The 16,583-nt window shown below is 42.0% G+C and overlaps 1 protein-coding gene across 1 annotated transcript; it reads right to left on the bottom strand.

Moving 5' to 3' along the window:
* Nucleotides 1-3,959: 3,959 nt before the first annotated feature.
* Nucleotides 3,960-16,339, bottom strand: LOC120311915 (fetuin-B-like). Its single transcript, XM_039351991.1, has 7 exons — nucleotides 16,061-16,339; nucleotides 14,559-14,669; nucleotides 13,700-13,787; nucleotides 10,954-11,120; nucleotides 10,199-10,312; nucleotides 5,431-5,520; nucleotides 3,960-4,251 (listed from the first exon to the last, which is right to left on the bottom strand). The coding sequence occupies exons 1-7, from the start codon at nucleotides 16,265-16,267 to the stop codon at nucleotides 4,099-4,101; spliced, it is 930 nt and encodes a 309-aa protein (XP_039207925.1). The 5' UTR covers nucleotides 16,268-16,339; the 3' UTR covers nucleotides 3,960-4,098.
* Between the last annotated feature and the right edge of the window lie 244 nt (nucleotides 16,340-16,583).

A 16,583-nucleotide genomic window follows, 5' to 3' on the forward strand; every position in this document is an offset into this window, starting at 1 on the left:
ACATAGCCTTCTCTACAATGTTTATTGATTAGATTGAGGACCATCGCCACATCTGTCTATATTTTTGCACTGTTGCAATCTCCAGGGAATATCATGCCTTGGCGTGGTGCATGTCACAATAAACAGACTAGCAATTTCATGGGCTGTGCAATGGGCATTATCCTCTGATATTAAAAAGTACATTCCAAAAGTTCAAAGGACTATTTAAGTTTTTTTTTGTAGGTCTGGCTTCTAGGTTCTTGAACTAGGTGTTTGATCCCTGGTTAAGAAAAATAAATAGAAAATTTATGGACTAAATAGGAGGGAAAGAGGATCCAAAATGAAGGGCTCATGTCCGAATCAAGGGGTAAAATAAGGTGAAATTCCAGCATCGCAAAGGGTATTGATATTGTAAGGAGTGGATCTCAGTACACTGAATTCTCACATTTTAAAAAGAAATGAAGGGTTCTCATCTCTGCTGCAAATGGGCAGAGACCAGATTAAATTCCTTTCAGTTGCAGAGTGGCCCAGGAGACTTGCATATAAGTGAATTCACACATGAAACCACCAAAGGAACGACTGAGTTCACATACTGATCTTGTGACTTGCTTCTCTCTGGCTTAATGCATTTATTTTTGAGAACATACTTCATGTTTTAATGTGCTGATTGAGCCCAGTTACATGTGGGTTACTGCCATCAGGATTTCTGGGGAAGGTCAAAGTCTGCAGGATGGTAGGCTTTGACTGCTACCTGGCACCTGCTGTCCTGTAGATGTTGCCTTTTCTCCCAGATGTTGATGGTTTATTTAGCACGTGATGGTTGAACAAACCACGGGATAGTCCAAAGTAAAAAAAGGTTTCCATATCTCTTTTTCCATGGTAAAATTTAGGTCATCTTGCCAATAACTGACCTAAAGCTCCTCTTTTAAGCTTCATGGTGGGACATCAGAGGTAGGGTCTATATAACAGGTTCAGCCATAATGATATCTCCTTAGTTTAGCCACTGGGGTTGTTCATGAGGTTGCCTGCTGTGTACATACAGTCAAATTGTTTATTCAATACCTCACAATTAAATAATACATCATTTCCCATAGTAGATGAATCCAGACAGTTTTACATTCATGAAAATACTATCTGCAATATTTTCTGGATGCATGGTTCTAGACCAGTGGTCCTCAACCTTTTTAATGCCGCAACCCCCAACCGGTCGTAAGTCGAGGACTACTCAACCGGTCGTAAGTCGAGGACTACTCAACTGGTACAGCACCGTTTGCAGAATGGGACTTTTGGTGGGCTCAGCAGGGCAGAGACAGCCTGGACAATTTCTATTGGCTTTTGAAAGCCAATAGAATTAGACTCTATTCAAGAGAGTCTATTCTATTGGCTTTCAAAAGTCAATAGAATAAAAGGGAGTAGCACAGCTAAGGAAAAGGGGAAAAAAATGGCGGACTGCATTGTTTGGCGACCCCCGTGAAATGGTCGTTCGACCCCAAATGGGGTCCCGACCCACAGGTTGAGAACCACTGCTCTAGACTAATGATGTGTGCCTGTTGGGATTACTAATGGAAGTGGCCATCTGAAGGGGGGCGGTCATCCCTTCAGAGATGGCAGAGATTCTCCAGGGATTCGGGAATGCTCTTCTTTATTGAAGCGGGGAATAACAGAATCTTAAATGCCTCTCAGATCTTAGGAATAACAAAAGATCAGGTTATTTCAGTTCTTTATACCTAACAAAAGGTCAGGTTATTTCAGGATTTTGTCATGTTTCGTCTCTGTGGTGCAATCTTTTCCATAAATCTTTAAAGATTTGTCCCTCTCTCCCTCTTTTCCATGGCTCGGCCTATATTCCTTCCTACCATCTATGCCTTTTCTTAGCAGCCATGTCATCCTAGAAAGAAAATATCTGAGTTAAGAAACTCCTAATGGGCTGAAAACATCCTGCAGAAAGCACAGCTTCACAACACAGTCCTTTCAGCAGTCCCAAGAAGGCTCCACATCCATTTGCATTATTCCGGTGACCCTGAGGACACAGATAAACCTCCAGGTGGCCTCAACGACTCCATAAAAGAATGCAAATGACCACCATCCAGTCAGAGCTGAAGAAGCTTCTTAGATGAGAAGTGAAATGGCTTCAAAGAAAAAAACAAGGAAGTCCAGTTGCCTCTTAAAAAAACACCTTTGGATTGGACTGATGTTCTCTGAGCTTGGTGATTTTGATGTGTAGATATTTCGTTACCCAAGACCATCTCTGAATTCTTCTACCAACCAGCATCAGACTGGAGCCCCCCCCCCCGAAATTAACTCAATTTGGATTTTTCTTCTTCTTTTGTTTAATTCTGTTCTGCTGGGACTGCGCCTGCGATTTTTTGTCAAGGTTTTTCAGAAGAGGCTTCCCATTATTCCATCATCCATTAACACCTGATGAAGGGGATGCCTCTTGATCCAAAGTTCAAAGCACATTTATAACTCTCTAGCTGGCATAGTCAGCCCTGTTGGTAAAGCTTGAATCATGCACTAAATGCTGACTCTCATGTGCAAACCAATGAAGCAGGCTGTTTTGTAGAACAGACTGAGGCACACACTAGTAACTAGTAAGCATTTAATGATGACAAGGAAATTGGGAAATTATAAACCTTTCTGAATAAACAAAGTTCCAGTCTGCAACATAATATTTAATGGAGAGTGCTTGTGCCATAGTTAGGGAACCAATGGTCTAGAGCAGGGGTGTCAAACTCAATTTCATTGACGGCCGCTTCAGCATTGTGGTTGCTCTTGGGGGGGCAGGTTGGTGTGGCCAGGGTGGGTGCGGCCTGCTGGGTGGGCTTGGATGGAGTGGCCTACTGGGTGGGCATGGCCAGCTCTACATTGTTCGTGTCAAGGGTGCCTGTGGGGGCCTGGGCAGGAGTGGGACAGATCTGAGGGTCTCTGGCAGAAGGGGGTGGGACCGGGGGAAGCGCCAAGGCATGGTCCATTTCTTCATTCTTCACAAAGGGTGACACCCCCCCAGCATGCACCCAGGGGACGGGGCCAACACAGCAGGGGCTGGTTCCTCGCTGTTTCTAGACGGCCTTGTGGAGCTAAGACTGAATGTGTTTCACCATAGATGGCCACCACAAAATTGTACCTTGGCTCCTGGCCGGCCTGGGCCAGGGCCAAGGCAGCGGGGACCGTTCCCTCACTGTTTCCAGGATGGCTTCGCAGGCCATATGAAACCACTTTGCGGGCTGCGTCCGGCCCCCGGGCCTTGTGTTTGACATGTCTGGTCTAGAGCAGGGATAGGCAACCTTGGCTCTTTTATGACTCGTGGACTTCAATTCCCAGAATTCCTGAGCCATGAGTCATAAAAGAGCCAAGGTTGCCTACCCCTGGAGAGATCTTGTGTCTTCTTCACTGCATGAATTCAGATGGAATTTAGGAGACTCTTTTTCTAGGATGCATTAAATGGGATTTCGCCGTTAGACTCGTGGTCTAACTCAGTATTCTACAACCTTGGTAACGTTACGATAGGTGGACTTCAATGTTTAGAATTCTCTAGCCACTGTATGGAAATTCTGGTTTAAGTAGTCACTCACAATTTTGTAATGTTCTTTACTCTTGCTGTATTTTTTTTTTTAGGCAGATAAAGAGATGATGCAATGTGCAGCTAGAAAATAGAGGTATGCATTGTATGAGGAGTATTGAAATATTTGGATTTCTATATATCAAATAACTTCTACTAGCCAATTTCAAAGAGAATTTTCTCCAAGCTCTAAGTTTGAAACATTCAGGGGAAAAATCCTGTGTCCATAGCCACTTATATATTATTATTATTATTATTTTCAAATGTTCATCGCTACCGATGATCTTAATTTGTCTGCTCCTTACAATAGGAAGATGCCTATCATTGCCTCGGGATTCTGTGCATGGGCTGTGCTTCTGCTTCAAAAGTGAAAGTGGAAAAAGGCAAACCTGATTTCTGAAATAACCACTGCAAAGACTGCCATGCTACATAGTCATTTTTATTGAATATTTTTTTAATATTGCCTTGAGCAGAAAAGTAGCTGCTGTTCTTGGTAATCTGTGACGAGGGAGGGAGGCTTCCTCTGAATTAAGCTTTCAGTGTTATACATCAATCTTGGCTCAAGAGGTTTTAGCTTTTGGTGGGGAGGGTAGTTGAAGGCCGTAGACATTTATTGCAACATCTCCTGGGCATTCAGATGATCCAGAAAACTCTTTGGGGAAGGGAGGAATGTTTGGCAGGACTTGCCTGACTGAGAAAGGAGACTGGTGTTTCTAATAAAGCAAAAGATATAGAAAAGTTGTTTAGGCACTTGGCCATATCTGGATGATAGATTATGCTTACTTATTTCATGAAATGTTCAAGACAGCTAGTGTTCATAACTTCTGGATACAACAAGGGGAGACCTTTCCAAATGTACTTCCTCATAGATAGATCTTCATTATTGTCAGTCTTCTTACTTAGGTGGATGGGCAGGAAACACATCCAGAGGAGCTGATTCTGCTTTGCTCTAAGGCTATATTAAGAGAAATGTGCTAATCCAGTGATGGCGAACCTTTTAGAGACTGAATGCCCAAACTGCAACCCAAAACCCACTTATGCATCGTCCAGTGCCATTGGCTGGGTGTGGCCAATTGGGTGGGTGTGGCTACAGTAGTAACGGCAGGCTGGGTGGGACTAAAAAGTTCAATTAATCAATTCCAACTTTGCAAGAACTTTTTTTTTTTCCGCGAGAAGTTGAAATTGACTGATTGAACCTTTTTTTTTTTAGGCGGCGGAGGCCTAAAGTGAAAAGGTTTTATAAAACCCAGCTGAAGGCCTAGGACTGGAGCGATGACACGCGTGCCCACAGAGAGGGCTCTGAGTGCCGCCTCTGGCACCTGTGCCATAGGTTCGCCAGCACTGTGCTAATCTGAAAGTACATATTCCCCAAATCTCCCATCTTCTTTACAGCTCAAGAAACTAGGGAAGGTCCCTTCTGAGCCTCCTTGTCCATCCATTATGCAACTGCTGGTTATCTGACCATTCTCTAAGAAGCATCTCCTCGTCCCATCTCCCAAGGTCTTTCCCACATACCATTACAATTACCTATGAACATTTTTCTCTACTTATTTAATTAGGGGGAGGGGATGTTGTTCAATTTCATTTCATTTCATTACTGTATTTTAAGAGTTATAAACTGCCTCACTCCAGGGGCTTTAGACAGAATTTAAAATTGTAATATAATAAAAGATCATTATTGAAATAATAGTAACCCACAAAAAACCTTATTCGGCAGGACTTCGTCTGCCTGATTCATCAAACCATGTCTTCACTAATGATTTATTGTTATTATTTGAAAAATCGGTTGGTTTGTTGGAGGAAGTTTGGTCAATGTGTTTTAAAATGTAAACTTTGTTCAACAACCCAGGAATGAATATTTTCTGCAGATGACTGCTGTCTGAGGAGCTTACCGGACGCGGGAAGAAATTGCAGCTTACAGTGACCGCTTCCTGAAATTTCATCCCTTGGTTTATCACAGAGCCTTTGCACAGGCCTCTCTCCTAGAGCAAAAGAGAAAGTTTTCATCAACAAACCCCAAAAATTTAACCTGCCAAGATTTCGAATATGCAATGGGCTAACAGTGGTTGTTCAGATGTTCTGTATCAAAGGGAGTTCTCCCTGTGGTTGACATGCCATTTCTTCTTCCTCAAAATTCTGTGATCCCACTAGAGCAGTGGTTCTCAACCTGTGGATTGGGACCCCATTTGGGGTCAAACGACCATTTCACGAGGGTTGCCAAACAAGGCTGTCCGCCATTTTTCCCCTTTTCTTTGGCCACGCCCCTGGCACCCGGTGATGTATAATACATGGGGAACTGTATTATGGGGTCGCGGCATTAGAAAGGTTGAGAACCACTGCACTAGAGTGAACGAAGCCTCCATGGGAAGGCTGAATTCTTGTGCTATGCTTCTTAGAAGTCCTCTCACACTGTATCGTGGTTTGGTATGCTGGCTTGACAGCCGCGGATAGGAAGGTATGACAGAGGGTGGTGAGCCCAGCACAAAACATCGTGGGCTGCTCCCTGACACCACTGGATGACATCACCAGGGCCCGCTGCCTTGGAAGAGTGAGGAAAATTCTCAGGGATGACTCACACCCTGATTCGTACCTCTTTACTCTCCTACCATCGGTTAGGAGATATAGAAACATAGCCAGCCATACCAACAGGCTGAAGAATAGCTTCTATCCATAGGCTGTCAGGCTCTTGAATGGGACATAACTTTATGCATGATAGACTCGTGAGGCTGGCGCGCTGTGCAATTAGCTCACCTGGTGTAATAAGTTGGTGGGTTTGTAGTCATTGTGAGTTGTGGGGGGGGCACGGAGGGAGGGTCAGCCAATCTCATTGTATACATGTTGTACTTTGATAACAAAGGTTCATTCATTCATTAGAATTTTAAATTCTCTCTTTTCAACCATTCTATGGATTTCTTGAAGCAGATTTTCCAGAACAGGAAATGCATTTTGGTGATACAGATACGAATTTTGTTATTTTAATTATTACATTCCTATAGTTATATACTCTCTGGTTGTTGGAGAATTCTCCTGCAACATTTTGGAAACTGATAACTAACTTTATGGTTCATAAATTGGCTCGGAAAATAAGTTACTAAGTTTGAATTCAGATGCAAACTAACTGGAACAGCCTTCTTCTTTCAGTTCTTAAGTGAGGTCCATCATTTAAGCTTGGAGAGGCAGTTTTCTGAGATGATAAGAGGATTCCAGCTAGGAATGGAGTTTGGTTTAGACTAGAAGAATACCAAAGACCATTCCAATCTAATTCTATGCCTCTTCTCCATTTCTAGAAGATGCACATGCAGAATATGTCCTCGGATTGAATTAGAAAAGCATGGTCTTTTATGATTTATAAGTAGATTTATATGTTCATCTCTTATGATGCTTTGGGGTGGAATCTCAGAGACCTGAGAAAATCTGGCAGCTTAAAACAGAATAAAAACATAAGTATAAAACTTTAAAAACTTTAAAATCAAGATCAGCAGCAATGAAATAAAAGTTAAACCAAAAACACCAACAGTATGCAGTGGACTTTTGTCTCTTACTCAGTCAACCACCATCACCCTGTTATTACTTCTATTGGTTTTGATGTCGATTTATTATAGCTAATATTAGCATCTTCTCCCAACTGTTCTTCATTTATAAAGATGGCTTCCTTCAAAATCCTAAAATCAGGTCAGCAAAACTGTGCTCCTGTGTTCAGTTAAGAATGTATGTCCAAACTAATGAGCTTTTGTGTGTGAGTTTTCCTTATCATTTTGTGTCCTCTGGGACTTTAAGAGCCTAGAGACCACAACTATCATATGAGGGGGGGGGAGAAACTATGAAGTTGCAGGCTGTGAATGTTGGTCAAGAGAGAAAGGGTGTTGAGTTGGAGAGCTGAGGAAGTGTGCATAAAGGAGGTAAAGCTGCACATAAATGGTTGGTGTAGCCAAACACCCTTACAAGCTTTTCAGATTAGCTATAGTCATTCAGCTCTATGTAATTGTTTTCCCTTCATCCCTACAAGCTGAGAAGGACTGAGAGCTTGAGAAGCAAATGGGAATAAGATAGCAAACAATCAGTCAGAATAGAGCTGGAAGGGGTCTTGGAGGCCTTCTAGTCCAACCTCCTCTTCAAGCAGGAGACCCTATACCATTTCAGACAAGTGACTATCCAGTCTCTTCTTAAAAGCCTCCAGTGATGACGCACCCACAACTTCTGAAGGCAAGCTGTTCCACTAGTTAGTTGTCCTCACTGTTAGGAAGTTTCTCCTTAATTCCAGGATGCTCCTTCCCTCCATTGTTTCTTGACCTGCCCTCTGGTGCTTTAAAAAATAAGTTGACCCCCTCCTTTTTGTGACAGTCTCTCAAATACTGGAATACTGCTATCATGTCACCCTTAGTCCTTCTTTACTTGACTGGCCATATTCAAACCCTGCAACCAGTCTTCATATGTTTTGGTTTCCAGGCCTTTAATCATCTTAGTTGCTCTTCTTTGCACTTTTGCCAAAGTCTCAACATCTTTTTTGTAATGTGGTGACCAAAACTGGATGCAGTATTCCAGATGTGGTCTTACTAAGGCTTTATAAAGTGGTACTAATATTTTATGTGATTTTGATTCTATGCCTCTGTTTGTACAACCAAGTATTGTATTAGCTTTTTGGTGGCTGCTGCACGTGCTGGCTCATGTTTAAGTGATCCCCACTAGGATTTCACGGTCCCTTTCACAGTTACTGTTTTTGAGCCAGGTTCTGCCTAATCTATACTAGTGCCTTTGGTTTATCCTGCCTAGGTGTAAAACCTTGCTTTTCTCCACATTAAATTTCATTTTGTTGAAACACTAGCAGTGGAACATTGGAGCAGCATCCTATGGTCAGGCAGGAACGGGTGGGAAAAATATATACCAAGTGTAACTTGAAAGAAAATTCAGGAAGGAATAGGATTAGAGCTGGTCTCTGACAGAAGGCCACCTGAAGAGACTAGAAGCATTTGAAATGTGGATTTACAGGCGGCTGTTACATATAATCTGGGTTGACAAGATCAAAAATGAGGAAGTGATAAGCCGCCTGGGAAAGCCAAGGGAAATCATCAAAACAATTAAAAACTGAAAATTAGAATATTTCGGACATGTGATGCGACACCCAGAAAAATAAGGCATACTCCATTTATAAGGTGACCAACTGTCCTCCTTTAGGGAGGACAGTCCTCCTTTTGTAAGTTCTGTCCTCCCTTGAAAAGTGTCCTCCTACATCTCCTCTTTTTCGATATTTGAAGATTAATCTGCAGGGCTTTTTTTCCCTCATAGAACCCTCAGAATGGCGTTCCGGCACCTTTTTTTGATGTTTTTTTTTCAACTTTTGCATGAGCTGTGCTACTCCCCCTATTGGTTTTCGAAAGCCAATAGGAATTGCTGCTGAGCGCGCCAAAACACCCGGCTGGCAAACTTTGCACATGCAAGTTGTCTGTATTATTGTTGCAATGAATAAAATGTTTCTTTTATTTACGATATTTTTTTCTTCAATTTATTTGTGTCCTCCTTTTCATTATAAAAAGTTGGTCACCTTACCATTTAATCCTCTAGGGCAGTGGTTCTCAACCTGTGGGTTGGGACCCCATTTGGGGTCAAACGATCATTTCACGGGGGTCGCCAAACAATGCAGTCCGCCATTTTTCCCCCCTTTTTCTTAGCTGTGCTACTCCCTTTTATTCTATTGGCTTTTGAAAGCCAATAGAATAGACTCTCTTGAATAGAGTCTAATTCTATTGGCTTTCAAAAGCCAATAAGAATTGTCTAGGCTGTCTCTGCCCTGCTGAGCCCGCCAAAAGTCCCATTCTGCAAACGGTGCTGCAAATTGTCTGCTGCGAAGGCGAGCTGTCTGGAAGTTTCCACCCCTCCCTGCTGAGCAACTACTAAAAATGTAAGTAAAAGAGGGCCGGGGTGGGAGGCCGGCGGGTGCAGGGAGGGTTGCTGGTGCATGTGGGGCCCAGCGGGTGCCTTATCTCCCTTGGGCTGGGCCAGCTGGTGGCCCAGCCAGTGGTCGGCCTGCGCCGTCTCTGCAACTTGCCAGCTATGCAGGGGGTGGCACCATGTATGCGCGGCGCTCCCGGGCAGGGAAAGTTCTCGACTTACGACCGGTTGGGTAGTCCTTGACTTACAATCAGTTGGGTAGTCCTCGACTTACGACCGGTTGGGGTCGCGGCATTAAAAAGGTTGAGAACCACTGTTCTAGGGAAAGATTGAAGGCAAACAAGGTCCAGGCAGAAGAAGAACATTGTGGCTTCAAAATCTAAGGGACTGGTTTGGACAAAACTCAGCAGCACTTTTGTGCAGCTGCTGATAAAAACAGGATCGCCAACATGATCGCCAATGTCCGATAACGGATATGGCACAAGAAGAAGAAAAAGAAAGGAGAAAGTCAGAGGCACTGTTTTACTACTATCTTTACTGATAAGAAAGGTGGATGGTTAAGTATTCAATGCAACAGGGTTACTTGTAACCTTCTTGAGTACTGTAAATAATATATTTGTCATTTATTAATATAGGTATATTAAGCCAATCTAAATGTTGTATAATGAATAAAGAACATGATTCTGTTTGAGCAGTTGAAAATTTGGCTCTTGAGAAAGAATGCATTGAGCCATGATGCCAATTCAAGTTTAATGCAAGATTATGAATACTTACTGCAGTTTTATATGGGAGGAGAGGGCACTGAGTGACGTCAGACACAGGTGTACTTTTGGGACAGGAAGTCTCCTGGATGGTGTATTCTACATAGTATGAAGGACCAGAATTCCACTGTAAAAAGTCATAAACTGTTAGAGCAGGTCACATTCTCTGCAGGAAATGTTCCTCATAATCTTGGGTGCCCTATCAGTCTTTAATAACTTGAAGCCCTCCAGAGAGTCCCCATCATTCTTAGCACCAGGAGAAATGGAGAACTGGTAGGATGTGGTCAAACGTAATCAAGAAGAAGACACTAAAATATTCAGTAATCAAACTGAATGTAACATTGTCCAAAGATCAAATTCCTATCCATATGAGAAACTGGATGTTCCTGAGAAGACTTCTGGCAGATAAAATTTAAAATCTTTCAATCAGATTTCTGCAGACTTTGAGATTTATGCCAGGGGTCTTCAAACTTGGCCCTTTTATGACTTGTGGACGTCAACTCCCAGAATTCATCAGCCAGCATGCCTGGCTGAAGAATTCTGGGAGTTGAAGTCCCCAAGTCATAAAAGGGCCAAGTTTGAAGACCCCTGGTTTATGTACTTTCTTTGGCAATAATGCAGAAATCAATTATCCTCTTCTGGGATTATGTCTATTACCATTTTTAATTTTCTACATTTGACATAAATCCAGGCATTTGTAGCAGTTTCCATACAAATCAAAGATACAGCATCAGGTTTTTGCTCAAAAATACTCCACTTCAACTTTACCTGTAACTTTCCTTTGGTGACATCGACAAGGGCAAAATAACGATCGTGGCCATTTTCAGCATTGAATTTGGCCAGTGTCTCTCTTGCTATCTTCTGAAAATTGTCGTCAGAAGGGTTTCCGGGTCTTGGACAGTCGGGGCAAAGACGTGTAATAACAGAACTAGCAACTTTAGAAAAGCAAAGAATTATTATTAAAAAAGGCGAGACAATAATTTGAATTTGAGCTTGCATATTTAAATAAACCAAAATACAGAAACCTTGGATCAGCCTGAAAATAAACCATCTCTCTCAAACCTTTATCTCAGGGGTCTTCAATCTTGGTCACTTTAAGCATGGCTGGCTGGGGAATTCTGGGAGTTGAAGTCCACAAGTCTTAAAGTGGCCAAGTTTGAGGACCCCTGGTTTATCTAGTGAGGGTCACAGTTGTTTAGTAACCTGTCACAGTGCTCAATAACAGGGAACCAGTGAAGTTTGTCATTGTGAGAGGGAACAAATCTGAAAGCAGGAACCAATAGGAGAGAATATTTTATACCTCAGGGCTGAACTGTGGAATTCTTGGTGTTCTCTGAGCTTGGTGATTTTGTGTGTAGATATTTGTTACCCAAGACCATCTCTGACTCCTTATACCAGGGGTAGGCAACCTTGGCTCTTTTATGACTCATGGACTTCAACTCCCAGAATTCCTGAGCCAGCATAGCTCAGCTTGGAAACCTCTCCCTTTTCCCTCAGCGAGGAATTCTGGGAGTTGAAGTCCACGAGTCATAAAAGAGCCAAGGTTGCCTACCCCTGCCTTATACCAACCAGCATCAGACTTGAAACCTCAAATATAAACTCAATATGGATTTTTTCCCCCTTCCATTTATTCATGCTTGATTCTTGGAGACAGACTGGACAATTCCATGCAATTAATTTGGGAAGATTTCTCAGAAGCGGTTTGCCATTGCCTCCTTCCTAGGTTTGAGGGAAAATGACTTGCCCCCAGTCACTGCTCAGTTTGTGTCCAAAATGGGACTAGAACTCACGGTCTCCCAATGTCTAGCTTGATGCCTTATCCACAATATCAAACTGACTCTTAATCTGGATTACATTTTCTTTCACAGCAGAATCAGATTCTACAATGTGGTAACATCTGATGAATGAATATGTAAAGACTGAAGTAACTTTTATTCTGTGTCCATTAACACCTGATGAAGGAGGTGCCCCTTGATCCAAAGTTCAAACCGCATTTGCAACAACTTCCAGCTCACACCATTCACTCTCTAGCTGGCATAGTCAGCCATGTTGGTAAAGCTTGAATCATTCACTAAATGCCTTTGAGGTTCTCCTGTACTAAAATGCGAACAAGTCAAGTGGGCTGTTTGGCAGAACAGACTGAGGCGCAAACTAGTAACTGTTCTTAGTAACCTAACTTAGCAACAAAAGCATGTAGTAGTTGCTTAGTAATTTTTCCTCGTTTCTCAAAGTTTAGGCTTCTTCCAAACATTTGTACTCATACATTTATCCTGGAAGATCAGTTTTAGGAGGTTACAATATGGCATAATAAAGCAAAATAATCTTCAGTGAGAAACAATGCATTAGAGTTAATATACATTTTAACAATAGCCCTTGCTGGCAGTGGTGGGATTCAGCCAGTTCGCACCACTTCGGCAGAACCGGTAGCTAATTTTTCGTTGTTCTGACCCAGAATGGACTTCCGGAAACGGCATCCACACAGAGAACCGGTTGTTCACATATTTGAATTCCGCCACTGCTTGCTGGGTTTTAGAGATCAGCAGGGGCTAACCCCTACCCCTATGCTGATTGTCACAAATGCATCATGAATTGAACAGAATATGTCAGTTGGGCCTGACTAGGAGAAAAAAAAAATCTAAATTCTGTTTTTTTTTTTAATTTTATACTGAAGGTTGCAATTCAAAGGTTTGCTCAAAAATGTAGGCATTAAGATTGTGTAACACAGTGGTTCTCAACCTTTTTAATGCCGCGACCCCAACTGGTCGTAAGTCGAGGACTACTCAACCGGTTGTAAGTCGAGGACTACTCAACTGGTGCAGCACCGTTTGCAGAATGGGACTTTTGGCGGGCTCAGCAGGGCAGAGACAGCCTGGACAATTCCTATTGGCTTTTGAAAGCCCATAGAATTAGACTCTATTCAAGAGAGTCTATTCTATGGGCTTTCAAAAGCCAATAGAATAAAAGGGAGTAGCACAGCTAAGGAAAAGGGGAAAAAAATGGTGGACTGCGTTGTTTGGTGACCCCCGTGAAATGGTCATTCGACCCCAAATGGGGTCCCGACCCACAGGTTGAGAACCACTGGTGTAACAGATCAAAATAGTAGTGGTTTTAACCATTCAGTTGTGTCCAACTCTTGGTGACTTTATAGGCAAATACTCTCAATGCTATCCTGTCAAACAAAGATCAATATATTTAGCAGAATATACTATCTTAATATAAAAAAATGCACTCATAAAAAACTGTCTAAAAATGCATAAACTTGCAACAAACATATATGCAGCAAAAAAGGAAATTGGTCCAAACAGCAGCTATGATTGAGAAACAGACCAAAATGAAGCTACAGATGTAGTCTAAGATATCTGGAAGAATGAAACAAGGCTTTAAAATACAATTTTGGGGCTTTTGCGTATATCTGATTTCTGCAGGGAAATCTGTAAAACTGTGATTGGGAGATATAGTGCTCGGATTAATATTTCTTGTAAACCTATATGCAGCAAACATGGGAGATACATACAAGGGCGTAAAGCGCAGCCATATTTGTACACGAATGACCTCTTTGAATTACTGTTGAACTGAAGTATTGCTTTGCATTGGCCAAAGACCTGGAACAAGAGAAAGTAGTTAGAGTTAGCGCCACCCAATTATTTTACCAGCGCTGAAGACACCTGAAACTGAGACCTTGAAGGAGATGTGAATGTTTTGTTTGACAAAGGACTGCGGGGGAGGGGGCAAAGACCACTTTCAATACCAAAAAAAGGGTCACTGAGAACAAGGGGTCCTCAACCTTGGCTGAGGAATTCTGAGAGTTGAAGTCCACAAGTCTTGAAGTTGCTAAGGTTGAGGATCCCGGACTCAGAAGATGGCCAAGAAGTGCTTCCTCTCCTTCCAGGATGCAGATATGGAAGAACCCATTTAAGTTGCAGGAGTGAGATTCAGATTGAATATTCAATCTTCCCATGTGTAAGAGCCATGGGACAGTGGGACAGCCAAGAGAAAATAGGAGATCTCTCTGTCTCTGAATAGGTTTACCAGTTGCTCTGAGATACCCCTGTCAAGAAGGCTTTCCCTTGAATTCCTGCAGTGAGTGGAGGTTGGATCCATTCATCTCCCCACCTTCCAGTGCTATGTTTCATTGATTTGAAATGGCCCTTCAGTGCATAGAATTATCATCAACACAGACAATGCCAAGGAACCAATGGCAAGACGGGAGAAGTGGCAGAAGCTATTCTGAAGAGGCAGTTTTGTTGCAATATGGAAAGTGGGAAGCGTGACTCCTTCAGCCTCCCTTGCAAATCAGTTCAAAAACCGAGAGTTGACTTCCTTCCAAACCCCCTCAGTAGTTTTTTTTTGAAGTAAGTAGATTGGTGACTTACTGCTCCCTCTTCATTTCTAAACTCGCACTCCTTCCACTTTTTCCCGCTCTGGATATGGCATTTGGTTTCCAACACGTCCATGATGAGGTAGAAAAGGGAATCACCATTTTTCTACGGACAGACAAAGAAAAACTCCTGAAAAGGCGAATCATGGTGTCAACCCCCTTAAGCACATTAGAGGGAAATAGCATTCAAATCACCATTAGAAAAAAAAAAAAAAAAGGACAGGAGATCAGCCAATTTTTCACTTGAGGTCAAGCAACCGATTGAGCTTTCCATTGAATCCAGCAGCTTCCTCGGAAAGGGCAAGGGCGGGGGCGTGTCCAAGTGATTTTAATTATTTATTTATTCAATTTATATGCTGTTCATCTTGCTTTTCAAATAATGCAGGCATAGTTGCGGTGGTCTTGTGATCCAAGACTAATGTCTATTTTTACTTAACAATATTGCGCACGTGCCAAAAAAGGTTTGCAGTTCTGCTGGGATGCTGCAATGCTGCCACTTAATCTTTGATGAAAGGGAAGAGAACTTCTAGACCTCAGGATGAATCTCCCATTATTTTAATGTTACAATGGATAGAGACTACGTGAGATATAAACTGGTTACTTTGGAGAGGAAAGGACAGGTTGTATAATGTAGATGCTTTGCTCCTTAGTCACTCTAAAGCTTTTTCTCCTAATTTTTCCTTGTTAAAATTTCCCTCTCTGAATTTACAACACCAGTAAACTCTTTGAGAATCTTTAGAATAGAATAGAATAGAGTAAAGTAGAGTAGAGTAGAGTAGAGTAGAATAAAATAGAATAGAATAGAATAGAATAGAATAGAATAGAATAGAATAGCAAAGTTGGAAAGGACCTTGGAGGTCATCTAGTCCAAGCCCCTGCTCAGGCAGGAAACCTTATACCATTTCAGACAAAAGGTTATCCAATCTCTTTTTTAAAATATCCAATGTTGGAGCATTCACCACTTCTGGAGGCAAGTCATTCCACTGATTAATTGTTCTCACTGTCAGGAAATTTCTCCTTAGTTCTAGGTTGTTTCTCTCCTTGATTAGTTTCCACTCGTTGCTTCTTGTTCTGCCTTCAGGTGCTTTGGAGAATAGCTTGATCCCCTCTTCTCTGTGGCAACCCCTGAGATATAGGAACACTACTTTCATGTCATCCCTAGTCCTTATCTTCATTAGACTAGACATATCCAATTCCTGCAACAGTTCTTTATATGTTTCAGCTTCCAGTCACCTAATCATCTTTGTTGTTCTTCTTGCAGTATTGTTGTAAAGCTGGCCCTGTATCTACTTAGTAGGACAAACAGTAGCTTCCCACTGATTCTCAATTTATTAGGGCTCCCAAATCTAGGCTATATCTCTTGGATGCTAGCAAGTGATTTTGCAAGGGTTTTTTTTCCTACCTACATACACATGTGCTCCCAGGATTTGACAACAGAACGGCTGGTGCTGAATGGAAGGAAAGAAAAAAAAAATCAGCAGAAGGAGAGGATCTTACCTTGGGTAGTTCGTGGACATCAAAAATACGCTGGAGGCCAAGAATGTAGCCTTGTTTCCGATTTGAATTGACTTTGTTAAGTGCCACTTCTGCTGCAGCCTTTACCACCAAAGAATTGCATGATGGGTAAACAAAGGAAGGAGCTGTTGAGGCAGCCAATGTATGAACTATCTGTATCCCAATTAAGAATGAAATAAAAAATACCATTTTTGAAAATTTTTGCAGAATCAGAGAAGAAACTGAACTATGCTGAGAAGAACCAGGTTTTGAAAGAGCCTTGCCCATCTATATATACACTTTGAAATGAATAGCTGATAGTTGTTCTTCTACCTACCATACTGTGGACCACACCTTTAAACATCCTGTGATTAGAAGTGTATATCTTGGCAGGGGAATTTTCATCTGTGGTCACATTCTTGAGTTCAAACCAGTTTTACTGCAGAAAGAACCCTTCCTTCTTTCCTTGGAAGAGTTCAAGAATGCTGAAAAAGTATGGGTATAACTAACATATAATAATTGATAT

This window comes from Crotalus tigris, unplaced genomic scaffold (assembly GCF_016545835.1).
Source record: "Crotalus tigris isolate CLP2741 ecotype Arizona unplaced genomic scaffold, ASM1654583v1 scf7180000018395.510130, whole genome shotgun sequence".
In the NCBI taxonomy this organism is placed as follows: Eukaryota; Metazoa; Chordata; class Lepidosauria; order Squamata; family Viperidae; genus Crotalus; species Crotalus tigris.

Coding starts and splice junctions, on each gene's coding strand:
- LOC120311915 (XM_039351991.1), bottom strand. CDS start 16,267: ATGGTATTTTTTATTTCATTCTTAATTGGGATACAGATAGTTCATACA. Junction 11,121..13,699: donor TGGCTGCGCTTTACGCCCTT/GTATGTATCTCC, acceptor GCTTTTCTAAAG/TTGCTAGTTCTGTTATTACA. Junction 10,313..10,953: donor TCACCAAAGGAAAGTTACAG/GTAAAGTTGAAG, acceptor GACTTTTTACAG/TGGAATTCTGGTCCTTCATA.